A 14993-nucleotide genomic window follows, 5' to 3' on the forward strand; every position below is an offset into this window, starting at 1 on the left:
GATGTGCTGATTAAAGGAATCTTTCTGGTTAAGTAATCTATAATTGTAGGCAGTTTTAGGAAGTTTAAGATTTCATTCTTTTTTTGCATGAGGATAATTTGAGCTACTCAGTTTATCCTGACGTCATTCTTTGTGCCAAAAATGAAAGTACCTGTTGTAATGTTGGTTTTAGCAAATATGGAGCTGTTGCACTTTGTGTCCCCTGCCAGAACAGTCACAGTGTAGTCATTCCCACACTGCATCTTGGTTAGTTCACAGGAAGTACCAGTGGAATTACAGGAGTCGACATGTCCACTGGCCTCAGCCAGGATTGTGTAATAATTTGCGCCGGCGCTGGCCCTCCAAGTAACCGTCACCACATCAGAGAGGCAGTTCAGAGTAGCAGCCACGTTTGTAGGGTCACAGGGTGCTGGAAGTCAAAGTGGAGAAAATGAACGCTGAGATAATCTTCTTTTGCCCAACTTGAAGAATCACTTGTTAGCAAATCTAATTTGTAAGCTGTGCTTTCACACCCTACAAAAAATATTTTAGTCCATATTTTACCAGTTGTTGCTGTGTCCATGACGCTGTTTGAGCTGTTACACCTGTTGTTGGAGGCCATCACACTGAACATGTATGTCTGAGCACACTGCAGACCAGAGAAGAGGCATCTTTGGTTAGCTGTTTGACAGGATGTAGAGAAACCTCCTGCTCCTTTCAGTGTGGAGATGTAGTACATTGCCCCAGGAGCTGCATCCCAGGATCCCCACACTCTGTTAGTGGAACATTCCACCAGGGTTTGGATGTTCACAGGAACACAGGGAACTGTGAGAGAAATGATGTGACAAAGAGGAAAAGGAAGACAGAAAAAAAACATTTTAATGTCGAGTGAGATCATGGCTCGTAGAGTCATAAACTTTAACAAGTCAACTAAAATACCTGAATTTACAATCTCCGGGACACTGCTGGGTCCTTCACATGTGCTGCTGATGGGCTTGACTCTCACACTGTACTGCTGTCCACACTGTAACTCAGGCATCGTACAGCTAGAACTCTGCGTGACGCAGCGAAGTGTAGTGCCATTTGTCATCACCGCTGTGGTGCTGTAGTTTACTGGCATGGATCCCGGTGTCCAGCTGATGGTCAGTATGTTGGTGGTACAGTTAAGAGTGGTCAGCATATTCTGCACAGTACATGGGGCTGAGATGACAGAAAAACAGTTAGACTTACTCGTCTGCAATATCTCAACTGCTGTTTGGGATTCGATATGTACGAGAGGGTTATTAGGACGTAGAATAAAAGCAGAGGTGCTACTGCTTCTTACCAGTTGTATGGATGACTGGCTTGCTGTCTGGACTCTGACAGTAATAATCTGAGGCTGACACAGTGAAGTTATACATCTTTCCACACTGCAGACCCTCCAAATTACAACTGAGTTCTGTCGTTGTGGAACAGGTCACATTGTGACCGTCTGCGGTTATGGCTTTGCCAGTATAAGACACTGCGTTGGGGCTGCTCTGCCAGGCTAACTTGGCAGAGTTACTGCTACAGTTCACTGAGACGGTCAGCTGAGAGGGTGAACAGGGCTCTGCAGAGGAACGACACAGAACACATGCATGGTGTAAGTTTGACAGTGATTGCACATAAGCAGTGTTAACTTATATTTTTGTCAGCGTGTACCTATCTGTAGTTGCAATGTGCGGCTCTTCATGCTGGTGCACGTGTTATCCACAGCAACCACACTGATATTATACACATGTCCACACATTACATTGACCAGCCTGCACGATGTCTCATTGGATGTACACTTTAAGTAACTGCCATCTGCATCCAGAGCAGTAGCAGTGTAGTTTATGGCACCCCGACTTGCTTGCCACATGACGTCCACAAAATTCTGGCTGCAGCTTCTCCTTGTTTCAACGTTAGTGGGTACACATGGAACTGGGAGTGAAATTTTCTGATTAGCTCAGCTGTTATTTAATGAAGAAACTATCTTAGTAGGTAGCAAAGTAGAACCACTGATGTCAATGAAATAAAAAAACTTTATAGGGTTAACTTCTCTTACCTTCCCTGAAATATAACTCTGAAGGACGACTGACGCAGCTGCCATTGAAGGACATCAAATTCACTTTGTACTCCTGGCCACACTCCAGTGTGTGGACTGCCAGATTTGTCTGTGTGGTGTTATACGTCAACGGCATGGTGCCGTTTGAGATTTTGACGATATAACGTTCTGCATTTTGGGATGCGTTCCAGCTTATTGTCACATTGCCTGATGCACAGTCCACCCTGGCACTTGCGCTGGCTGGCCCACAAGGAACTGAACGAAAAATAAGAAGGTTGGGTGAAGGCAGGCAGCTAAGAAATGAATTGGTGAATCAATAACTTTCATTTAATTTTATATTCAAAACGAATACTTCTGTCAAACTTAATATCGAAAGTATGTTTAGGGAAATGGAAAGGCGAAGATCCATTATATTAGAGCCTCACTGTCTGTCTTAGTAGAAAAGAGACCATTTGTATCTGGGTGTGAAAACTAAGCCAACGCTAAAGCGCCTGTAACCTACATTCTTTCTAGTGGCCAGCAGGGGATGACTCTTCAAGATCTATGACCTCTGTAAATACTTTCCTAGTATTGCTAGTATAGGGCTCAGTGTTGTAGCATTAGTGAATATAACATGTTGATCACTTTAATTAATGTCATTCATTAGAGTTAAGAAGCTAAATTTGGCAGGTCTACCATGCGATTGACAGTCTACTGTACAAGTGTGTAGTCTCCCTCAGTTTCTCGGTCAGTTCTCTGTCTAGTGTCAAAATCAGTTGACTCCAAACTGCTAAGCTCTAGACTTCATAAATGGATGTAGCCCCTGGTTAGTGATTACTGGTCAGGTGCTGGTGGAGCAAAATGACTCTTGTGGTCTCAGGAAAGTCCGAGGGAACACACCTTTTTGTTACAATAAATCAAAACTGTTTTTTCTGTGTACAAAAAGCATTTTAGGCCTTTTCAGACTATCAGCACTACGCTAGATCTGACAAATTGACATGTGGTCAGTTTTTAATGTATTTTGAAAATTTTCCTACCAGACTCCATGTAGATGTGCGTAGAGGGCATGCTGGAGCAGTTGCCGTCATGCTGGCTGACAGTCACAGTGTAGAGCTCGCCACATTTCAGGTTAGGTATTTTGCAGTTGGTTGCAGTGGAACTGCAGCTTAAAAGTCGCTGACTTGAATCTATAATGGTAGCAGTGTAGGAACTCACACTTCCATGCCACGAAATCAGAGCCTCATTGGCTGCACAGTCCAGGGTGGCAGTGAGGTTATTTGGTGGGCAGGGAACTGAAATGACACAAGTGGGCCATTATCAATCAGAAAGAAACAAAACTGTATTTAACTTTTAATAAAATAAAAGAAATGTGCAAATATGACTGTGACATTTTTGTCATTAATGCTCACTCAGAAAAAAGATGCACATCTTGGCAACTTTTACATAAAGTAACTAAATGAGCATCTTCACTAGAGGTTACCTGTCTCTATGGTAAACATGTCACTCTCAGAGCTGTTGCACATGAAGTTGGAGGCAATAACATAGACTTTGTAGCTGGTGCTGCACTTCAAGCCACTGATCATACACAACATATCCAAGGAGTTGCAGCTATGAATGACCCCATTGCTGTCCTTTGCCATTGCAACATAGAAAAGTGCTGCGTTGCTCATCTCCCACTTCACAGAGATGGAGTCTTTTGCACAATTTCTCTCTGCTGAGATGTTCTGGGGAGTGCATGGGGCTGAGGTAGAAAGCAAGCAAGTTAATAATAATACCAACCTGGAACACTTTCACAGTACTAGAATTAAGTAAACGATCTATTTTTAGTTTTTAGTTTTTTTTTTATTGCAAATACATCTACAGATTTCTTTTAATTACTCTTCAACTTTATAAAAGGCTTGAAAATTCTAGTCAAAATTTCCTACAGTTTCAGGTCATGTCTTTTACAGGTTTTTTTTTAACAAACCAACAGTCCAAAACTTTTAAGATAATCAATTAAATTATGCAGCAAGACATTAAAAAACATTGTTCTTTGGAAATAGAATTAGTACTTGCTTGTTTATTGGCTATATTCTATATATATCCACTGGTAAAATGTAACAAAGACATGTAATATAATATATTCATAATGTTTTCACTTGCAGTTAATCATTTGTCAAGCTTAGAATGAATCTTGCATAGCTGTGTAGGAATGGGTCATCCACCATAGACTGCATCATGTTGTGCTGCCATGTTTTACTATAACCAAACACTGAGCCTAGATTGAACCACCTGTGTAAACATTACTACCACCATAGGTTCTCTTACATGCTTGGTAAGGTTCAGGTATTCAGTTAGCTGCAATCTGCAACCTCAACGCAAGATACCACTAAATACTACACACTGATTCTTTAGTAAGTAAATTGTGAGCCATCTTTTTTTTTATTATTATTATCATACTTTAATATGTAAACAGCTGAATTTGCAGTAATGCAACTTAGAGTAATGTAGATACAATACAGATTATCCTGTTGCATATAAAATATTGGCTCAATTAATCCAATGCTATTAAAAATAAACATTTAATTAATCGAAATATGCAAATATGTAAATATAACTGAGATTGGTTTGGTTGGCATACTAAATATGTTTTACTGATAAAATCTTAGTTATCATTAAGATTTGTATAAACCAATTAACCCATAAGAACCTGTGTCACTGCCCCTTTACACACTGAGGAAAGTCATGTTAAAGTTTTAACATCGGTTCTACTATAGTTTTCCTGGCAGTAAAAATGGGTCTGTGCTCTTTTGGATTAATGGAGTGAATGCAAATGCAGATGTCTGAGGCGCTAACACAGGGGTGGGCAATCTCAGTCCACAAGGGCCGGTGTCCCTGCAGGTTTTAGATGTGTCCTCGAACCAACACAGCTGATTTAAATGGCTAAATTAGCTCCTCAACATGTGCTGAAGTTCTCCAGAGGCCTGGTAACGAACTAATCATGTGATTCAGGTGTGTTGACCCAAGGTGAGATCTAAAACCTGCAGGAACACCGGCCCTCGTGTACTGAGATTGCCCACCCCTGCTCTAACATGTGTTCCTCACTTGTCTCAGCCGGTGGCCCCAGCACTGTTGGACTGGGACAGTCATTGTCAAAAGATCTGATGGTGACGGTCAGATGGTCTCCACACTTGACGCCCTTCATAACACAGCTGTTGGACACTGAGCTGCAGTTGTAGCTGCTGTTTCTGTAGTTGCCCACAGCTGCCACGGTGTAGTACAGTGCCCCCTCAGCATTGTCCCACTTGCTGAGCAAACTGTCAACGCTGCAGTCGGCTACTGTTTCCAGATTCTGCGGAATGCAGGGTGCTGGAAAGAGTGGAAATAAAGAATTGCATAAATGTACTAAAATGTTTGCATTTATATAAACGAGAAGCTGAACACAACTGATATTGAATTGTAAATTGGATTCATCACATTCATCACAGAGAGCTGATATGAGAACGCACTTCAGTTTCTCTCAGAACCAGGAATACGTTAAATTTCCTGTTCAAAAACTGTTACAATTTGGAATGTTAACAATGTAATCATTTGCAGATAAAAGACTATTTAAATAGTTAGCCCCAGTGAGATAAATTTGTCAAATCATTCACTAGAAAATGGGACATTAGTTACCCAAAATTATGTTGCAGATTTATTGAAATCATACCTGTGCGAACGCCAACAGGAGAGCTGAAGCCACTTGAGCAACTCCCAGACACAGATTGAACTGTGAAGGAGTAGTACCGTCCACAGAATGTATTTGTGAAATAACAATTGTTTCCTTGAGTCATGCATTGCCTGACCATTCCCTGGGTGCAAAGAAGAATATTTAATATTTAGCCAGTGCTAATTTACATGTTCTAGTTTATCACAAAGGTCAACATTTGAGGGAAAATTTTTAGGTTTCTGTTGATCTGACCACTTTAAGATCATGTGTATGCCAAGACTCTCATAAACTTTCTTTTTGAAATCCAACTTCTATGATTCTGTTTTCTACTTAGGTAGATAAAGTCTTGGGAATTTGAAGAGATGAGAAAAACAGTGTTAAACAAGCAAAGATTAAGGAGCTAGTTTAAGAAACTGGCTGGAAATGTTCATACAGACTATCTAGTTCTGCATGAAATCTGCCTACCAGATTTTCTAAAGCTTAATAAATTAATCTTCTCATTCAGTTCTCAGCAAGATGTTTTTATTGGCGGAAAAAAGGTTGTGCAATTATTATTTGACAAAAATAAGCAATTGTAAATCTAAAATATAATACCTTGGAGTCGACTGCCCTGGCTAAGTAGTGGTTTACTTCGTTTGTCTGATTCCATGAAAAAATGATGACATCAGTGTCGCAGTCCCGCAACAACATCGGGTTGGCTGGAGGACAAGGGGCTTGATGGGAAGACATAGAGTCATTTAAAAAATAGCACATCACAGACATGACGTATATGCTGTATATAAAGGATGGATGGTAGAGCTATCTATGAATGGATAGCAGGAGAGCTAAAAACAAACAAACAAAACTGGTTGGATTAAATATCCTCATCAAAGGTGAACTTCTCAAATCTCTGTTCAGGTTAAAACGCCCTGATACTAAAGATTGCGCTCCAGTGTTGCTTTTCACTGTATAATGTTTCAGGTTTCACTTAAACACAGGCTCATTCTTAACTGGCTGAACACAACACAATATGATATAGACAGCAAATCTCAAAAGGAGACCCAGTTTTCAAAGGAGACGCCTAGTGATCACTAAAACAAGTGTGTGAACTTGGAATGAAAAACTTGTAAACAAGTATTCCCATTAGGCGCAAGACCAATGTGACACCAGTAATCGCTATCCTGAGGTAAAAACAAGTGGGTGTAATATACTTGGAAAAAGCCCTCTTCTTAAATTTGACATCAATCCTTGTCTTAAAATTAATTTGTAGCTGATTGGTGGAGCTTGTTATTGTTATTATAAAAAATAGAGTTTTTCTTTGCCCTTTCCAGGGATTTGCTCTTTTTAAAAAGGTGTTTTATCACTCGATTGACTTTTGGATTCATTGTCCCGAATTAAATACGTGGGTGGTTGACATGTTAGAGCTGCTTGTCATGAAATTATATTCAGCAGCATCCAAGTCACGACAACTTAGCCAAGCACAATGTGACCCATTGGGTGGGGCTGAACACGCACTCTCAGCTCCGAGATCCCCGACTGAATGGAGGGATATGTGAGATGAAAAGATTAACTGCCTGCCCAAAATAGACAATAAAGTCCTGACATCCAGTTGACTATTGCTGGAGGGCCAAATATTTACCAATAGAAATCATGCAATAGGTAAAAATACTGCTAGTTATGAATCGTCTCTCCCGATAAAGATGTTCAGTGTTTCAACGTCTAATCTAAAGGAGCATTAAAAACATTTTACACATGCTTGTGTAACAGGATGAGGCCTTCTGCTGATCTTATGAAAAGAGTTGTATATTGTCTCCAGTAGTTCAAGAGCAGCTTTCTGAAAGTCTGACATTTATAGAAGTTCCCTTACAAGGTAGAAGCTTGAAATACGTGACCACTTACTAGACCACCTTATGCCCCTTATGCTTGATTTGTGGACAATTATACCTAATTGTGGGACATCAATAGAGAATCACTGCTTTACATTTCTTTGTTAAAACAAACTCCTTTATATTTCTTCTTCATTCTTTTTAGTCCCTCTTCAGATTGGCTTCTTTATTTTAAAACTTAAAAGTAAAATGCCAGATTTTTCAATACCAAACCTATACGTGTATTTGGAATATGAGCTCTCAGATTCTTCCTTATTTAAAACAAAATGGATTATTTCAGCTTTTACAGCTGAAGAAGGAAACAATCCCGCTGTGAACAAAGGCTCAGCTGGTTGGGTATGCTGCTTACACACTTCATAAAAACCCTGATAAAAACAGACTTTAAAGGGAACCCCATTGCTTTATTTTCTTTGTGTGTGTGTGTTTATTCGGTCTCACCAGTATTAAAAGAAGCTGAGGTGTTGTGGATGAAGTTCTTGCATTTGTCTGACATGGGCATTACATACACCTTGTATTCCTGGCCACAGCTCAGTTCTTTAATTGGACAGTTGGTGCTTTGGCTGGTGCATTCCAGCTGTGTGCCATTACTGCCAACTGCCACGGCCCTGTAGGACGTGGCCCCCGAAGCAGCCGGCCAAGACACGGTGACAGAGTTAGTGGTACAGCTGTAGTCCACTGATACTGATGAAACAGGTGTCAGCTCTGCAAGCAACGCATTAATATAATTTTATTTCAGAAAATTATATCATTTCACTGATGTTTGATGCTACATTGCCTCTAATCTGTATTTGAAGGGAAACCTCATATCTAATAGTAGAGTGCTATAAAACCCAAATAATCTTCTCACATGTCTCTTTTCCCATCAGCCTCCACCTAACCTAACAAATAGGTTTTCAGAACATCTGAATTGTCCTTGAGGATCATATTCTAAGTGTCTGAAAGGGACGCTTCAGAGAGAATGGCTGACCTAGATCCTAATCACCAAGTTATTGATATTGTGTGGCTCTGCAGACTCACTGTTGGTGGTGTATGTGTAGTCCGTGGGCTCGCTCGGCACCAAGAACATGCTGTATGAGAACACTGATATCAGATAGGTGGAGCATGGGAGGATGCCTTGAACATCCAGCTTGGTGTCTGAGACATTGTATGAAGAGGGTTGACTGCTGGGATCATCTAGGTTGCGAATCCTGACATGGTATAAAAGGACCCTATTCACAGGCTCCCACGTTATTCTTGCCGTAACCTGGTTAGTCTGTGTTGCAGTAATACCGACTGGAGGCTGCACCACTGAAAGAGAGTGGGATTTATTCAGATATGAATACTCTTAAATAGTTGACACAAATCAGTGAAATACTTTTTCTACACAAGTTTCTAATTCTTAGAGACCTTTGATTAAAAAGGGTCAAGCTACCATTTATAAATGCATAGCTTTAATGTAATTTTTCACTTTCTATGCATTTATTTTGGAATATCTGCTCCTGTCCCCCTGAAAAAGTCATGAGATTTCTTTGAACGTTCTCTTTTTTAAATTTACCAAACATTTGCAAGAGTTACCTGTTTTTCAGAGAGCGACTATAAAATACCCATCCACCCTAAAACACTTCTACATTCTAATTGAAGTTGGTCACTTACAGGTTGTGATGGTCTTCACTTTGCTTCTGCTTCCCAGGCCTGCCTGGTTAACTGTGTAGACATAGCAGTCATAGTTGGAGGAATGCTGCAGGTTTCTTACCACAGCTGTGGTGTTGGTGTATGTAAAGTTCATCACGGTTCCAGTGGTCTGAGAGTACACCTCTAGATAGTATTTCTGTGCTGAAGGCACTGTTGTCCATGTTACTTTGATTGAAGTACTTGATAGTGCTTGCCCTTCAACTATCTGTGATGTGTCAGGGACTGGTGGGAAAGAGCAGGCGAGACTATTTCACATAAACTGCTAAAGGAAGTCAACATAAAAAATGACAGTATTCTCAATCACGATCAATCAGTGTTGTTGTAAAAATGTTGGACTTACCTGTGGAAGCCAGAGTGGAATTAACACACGCCACACTGAAGAAGACAAAAGCTTTGACAGTCACATTATACTCAGTTCCTGGTTTTAGACCAAAGATGTTCCTCTCAGTCTGGGATCCGGATATGGACGTTATAATTGGTGCAGACTGTGGAGAGTTTTTCTCCCGAAGGTCCAAAACATAGTTTGTTGTTCCAGGATATTCCTTCCATTTTACCAAAATTGATGAGGCACTTGATGGACTTGCTGACACGATGTTGCATCCTGAAAGAAATGGAAATGCACTGCAATAAACTTTGACATTAAAGGTTGCACAGCAACAAATAATACAGCCACATATATGTCACACTGAACAGAAGCCAGTGTGACATCTTGAGCTTTAATGATATTTTCTATTCTATTATAGTCTAGTCATTATCATGGTCATAAGTTTAAAAATGACCAAATTATGCTAATACATAGCTCTTTTGACCTGCATAGTCACGCAAATGTCTCCATTTTCTTACCTTCTGCAATGTGAAGTATCTGTAAATAAAAACAATGAAAAATCATACAACTGTTTCAGTTTTATAGATTTTAACATAAAAAGTTATATTTAGCCGAGTTAGACTTACCAAAGCTAAAGAAAAGCATATGGCTCCCAACAATCCCATCTTTGACAATGAGAGCGGGATTAAAATTACTTTACTATACAAGGGAGTCAAATGCAAAAGGTGTGCTGGATTCTTTTGAGCTTTAACTCAGTATGCCTGAGAACCAATCAGTATTCCTCAAATAGAGGACAGGCTGTCCCTCCAACAGCCCCAGGCAGCATAAGCTGCCCTGGGAACACAGCATGAGGGAGGGATGGAGGGCGGGATGGATAAATGGATGAGAGTTTACCTGAAATGAGGATGACAGGAAGGTCATCACCCTCTCTCACTTCCTCTCTCTTTTTTCCTCTTATTCAGTCTATCAGCAGCCATAACCTCGATCCAGGCATTTTCCTTGCTGTCTATTTGTAGTATCTATTATGTTGTGTTTATTATTTGCAATATCAAACAGTCTTTTTGTTGTTCAAAGTCATTGATAAGAATTCATTTATTGTATGACATTGTGGCAAGTCTTCTGTTTTTTAAACTACAGAAAACAAAAGATTAGTTTTAGGATCTCTCAGTTCAGCCGTGTTTATTAAATCACAAGAGAAAAAATATTAATTCATCCACATAAGTCATATGTCACATGTTAACACAGCATTGTCGTACCTAATATTTGGAGCCGTAGTTTGCGACATAATGTTACTGACCTATTAAGCCTTACTGCTCATTAACCCAAGCATGATTGATTCATTTGTTCAGTTGTTTTTTTTCTTTTCTGTCGAAGTAACTGAATGTTTACACATCGTTATTCATTTAGTGGTTTCTTTTTCTTCAAGAAACAATACATGAGAGCGCGGTAAATGACCTGAACTTGGGAGGGGCTGCTTAAGCAAAGAAAAGAAATGCACCTGAAACTAAAGTCAGGAATGTAAACTTGTAAACTGGGACTTCATCTAGATGGGATGAACTTCCTAACGCACAGAGATTTACTAACTTGAGTAATTCATAAACTGAATTTTTGCAGGTGTTTAGTACAAACAAAAAGTGAAGCTGATTTCTTCCTAGATATCTTAATCCCAGAGCTGACATTATGTAGGCTACATGCTGGGCTGAAAAAGATCTTTGTCACACTTGAATAAAGGCCTATGGTTCCTCCTCGTGTATTACAAAAAAGGAAGTCAGTGTGAAAATGGATATGGGCTAGAATACTGTGAGGAAACTTTAGATGTTCTTAGGCAAAAGAGCAATTATGAACAAATGATGTGAACATCTTGATATTTTAGCTGTGATATTGTCCTGAGGAATACAATATTACAGGTCGGTGTTAAGGATCCTGTGTTGCAACTTCCCAAAAATCGGCCTCCATAAAATGACATTACAACACAGAAGGGTTGGGTTGTTTCTGCCTCTGGCTTCTCACCAAGCGGTGATCTCCAGTGGTTAAAAATGAATCCATTGACCAGATAACAAAAACTGCAGATCCTTGAATGGCCACTTCAGTTTAAAAGCAAGTCAATGCTAATTCACGCCCATGTTAAAATGCACAACTTTAGAACAGAAATAAACATGTTTACAGCCTGATGCTGGAAATGTTTTTTCTCTTCACTCCAAAACAGTAGCCCACAAAGCAACTTCTGACATCACAACAGCTACGCTCATCTTTATATAAAGTTGGCTTTACACTGTAAGGAACCTAGAGGTGAATTAATGACAGCTGCATTCAAATCAGCGACAATATTATGCATGAAAGCTGCTTGGTAGGATACATATATTCAATCTCTGATTTCCCTAGGGCGTCTCAAAGTTAGGTGCTTGCTCTTTTGGTGTCACGGTTCTGGGTCCGTTGGACCCAGTATTTTGAGTTTATGATGTTTTGGTTTAATTTTGCATCATGGATTGTTTTCTTGTTCTCTTGTTGTGGTCGTGATGATTATTATTAGAGTTTCATATTTCTGTTATCCATGTTTTAGGAATTGTGGTTTCATGTATAGTTCAGTTCCATGTGTCATTTTCTGTCTCTCTGTGTTGAGTCCGTGTCTCTGAGTTGTAATTCATGTTTCCTGTTTTATTGTGAAAGTCTTTGTCTTATGTTAGTGTGTGCGGCTTTGTTCCCCCTGTCTCGTTAGCCCTGATCTCTCCCAGCTGTGTCTCCCTCCTGTTGCCGATTCCCCCGTTACTACCCTGTGTATATAAGCCCTGTGTTTTCCCATGCTCGGTATTGCGTCGTACCCTCAGATCCTGCCTGTGTGGTCCAGTTAGTCTGTTCATGTCTGGTTTCTGTTTTATTGGTGCCAGCAATAAAGCTGTGGTTTTGAGTTTCAAGTTAGTGTTTGAGTTCTGCACTTGGATCCACATTCTCCACCTGCCCGCACACAGAGCCCTGACATTTGGTGGGCATAGGTCTCCTGCAGGGAGGGTGAATGACCAGAGTAAAAACATGAAATGGTAAATGGTAAACCCCAACATTTTATTGCAGTTTAGCTAACATTTTTAAAACACACATTATGTGATAAATGGAAAACTTTTTTCAGACAGACATTTTATTTTCTCTGTTTCTACAAATCTGAAGGCCACTGCTTCTTCTGCAGAAAATAACAGTATTTCTTTACAATATAAAACACTTTCATGAGCAGTAGTGTACAAAACACTGTAGTTTTACTGTGAATGTAATGGTTTATAGGAGCACTTTGCAGTTTTCCAACCTCACTTTTTATGGTTACACAAATAAGCAGCCACCTATCTGGTGAAGTGAGTCATATTAAAATGAGACATTGCTTTGTTGAAAGAAGTATAAGTGAAAATGGTGCAGATGATGTTGAAGGAAATGCTGCTTTTAATCAAGTAATATTAGAGTTTAAGGTAGTCATCATCATCTATTCAGTATAACATACAGTGTACCCTAGACAATATAATAGTGGTTATATTAGTGATGTTATGCACATGCTAAAATAAAAATATATAGAAAAAATTCACACTGATTTCAGTTAGTGCGTAATTGCATTTTTTCATAATTTATCGTGTTATATCTGTATGATGGTGATAACAATAATAATAATGAATTATTATGTTAATCAATAACAGTTCATTTTTCTTTCACGTCAGGTTCTTATGCTCACTGCTAGGTGTTAACATGTCATCCCAGCACCTTAACCAACTCATGTTTAAATAATAATCACATTTCTTTACATTTTTGTCAAGCATAATGTCTAAAACAAGAACATAAGAACATGTTGACAAGAAATTAACCATAACTATGTGCATACTGGAGAAATGCTGTGAATCAAAAGAAGAAACTTAGAATAATGCATTTAAAATTCTCATCACTGAAGGATTTGAGTTAGAGTAGAGTTCAAGTATTTTCTGCAAAATAAGTGATCAAAGCTGTTGACTTTTTGTAATAAATAAAGAAATAAACTTGATAAATACAACCTGTAAGGATGAAATGTAATTATTTGTAAATTGCACAATGGAAGGGACATAGCAGAAGAAGCTATAGAACCACTGCCCTACTATGATGAAGGCCATTGTTCAGACATCTGTTGGAAGTTTCACAGCATTATGGAAATATGTTTTTCAGTCTGGTACTTTCTCCAGGTATTCATCCACAGTTTAATTACACTGCACCTAATACAGGAAATGGCACAGTTTGGCACAAAGTAAGACACAAAGGCATACTTTAATGAACAATATAGAAGAGAGAGGCATACTTTTCCACACCCAAAATGTAGTTCTTTCTGATGTGGAAGTTAGATGAAAAGTTGTTGTAATCATTGACACCACTTTTACTTTACTAACAGAATAAACTCAAATGTTAAGTACATCCATACGCGAAAATAAAAGAAGTTCCTAAATAGGTTCTGGGATGCTTTTTAAGAAGGTTGCCACGTGGCAGGATTTGTTTCTAGAAAGACTTTGGTTGCAGTTGAGCAGAATTGAAAGTGAAGATGGTCTTTAGCAACAGTTGCCAAGTTTTAGCTTTATACTGACAAAGGGTTGGAAAACTGCCACGGTGGCTCGTGTAACAACTGCTTCCATACATCGTGGAAAACTGCTTGTTAAATTCACAAAGAGCAGTAAATGTCAAAGCCACAGAAGCAGCACAGGTCAGCTGAGCAACGCCTATAAACGGAGAAGAATCTACAGGAGCTCACAAATGTAATGATTACTTGAATGATTCCTGAGTAATTTCCTGTTTGCAGCCCTGCACTGGAACTCAGGGTTCCCCTGACTACTAAATGTCTCTTTAACCTCATGAGACATAATCTGATGAAATGTTATACTGTGACAAAATATGGTTTCACGGTCACCATCACGGCATGAAGTTAGCCTAGGTTGAGAAAGCCTCAACAGGTTTGAGGACACACAGAAAAAAATTTCCCTTCATGTTTTGAGTGCTTTGAGAAATGAATGTTAATGTGGTGGGTTTTTTTATTATGTGCGTGCTTTTTGCAAGGAAATTATACATCTCAATTTGGTGTTTGTTACACAAGCTGCGAAGATCTAGATGTCTCGACAAAATGCCTTTTGCCAGAGTCATGGCTCATGTTTTACTATTCAATGCCAACTATTCCCTACAGAGAGTTACAGTTTCCTTACTGATAACCAGCACTGTTCACAGTACGCTGAACATAATACCAGAGCCATTTGTGATTTCAAAGACTTCAGCCAAGTGAAACTTGCACTATGAAAAAGTCCATGGCAACCAATGTTTCTGGGAGGAGCGCCGTGCAAAGCTGCAGAGGTGCAGCTCCCATATGGAAAAGATATATATAAATCTTATAAAGTTTGTATCTGTCTTGTGTGAAACTTGTATGAAAAGCATAAAGGGTGA

The 14993-nt window shown here is 39.3% G+C and overlaps 1 protein-coding gene across 1 annotated transcript in view; it reads right to left on the reverse strand.

Annotated features, from left to right (window-relative positions):
* Positions 1-14993, reverse strand: part of fndc7b (fibronectin type III domain containing 7b) — a 42557-nt gene that overhangs the window by 25042 nt on the left and 2522 nt on the right. Inside the window, exons 2-17 of the mRNA XM_085252247.1 lie at positions 12722-12725; positions 9588-9878; positions 9209-9469; positions 8594-8863; positions 8015-8278; positions 6306-6424; positions 5712-5853; positions 5108-5371; positions 3504-3764; positions 3061-3315; positions 2045-2299; positions 1660-1920; positions 1304-1567; positions 919-1179; positions 544-804; positions 152-409 (exon numbers count right to left, since the gene is read on the reverse strand). Coding sequence (XP_085108373.1) covers positions 152-409; positions 544-804; positions 919-1179; positions 1304-1567; positions 1660-1920; positions 2045-2299; positions 3061-3315; positions 3504-3764; positions 5108-5371; positions 5712-5853; positions 6306-6424; positions 8015-8278; positions 8594-8863; positions 9209-9469; positions 9588-9878; positions 12722-12725 — 3691 coding nt within the window. The remainder of the gene's footprint in view (positions 1-151; positions 410-543; positions 805-918; positions 1180-1303; positions 1568-1659; positions 1921-2044; positions 2300-3060; positions 3316-3503; positions 3765-5107; positions 5372-5711; positions 5854-6305; positions 6425-8014; positions 8279-8593; positions 8864-9208; positions 9470-9587; positions 9879-12721; positions 12726-14993) is intronic.

The sequence above is a fragment of the Mchenga conophoros genome, linkage group LG17 (assembly GCF_057382185.1).
Source record: "Mchenga conophoros isolate Kocher_MC1m ecotype Shallow Benthic linkage group LG17, M_conophoros_male_GT1.1, whole genome shotgun sequence".
NCBI lineage: Eukaryota > Metazoa > Chordata > Actinopteri > Cichliformes > Cichlidae > Mchenga > Mchenga conophoros.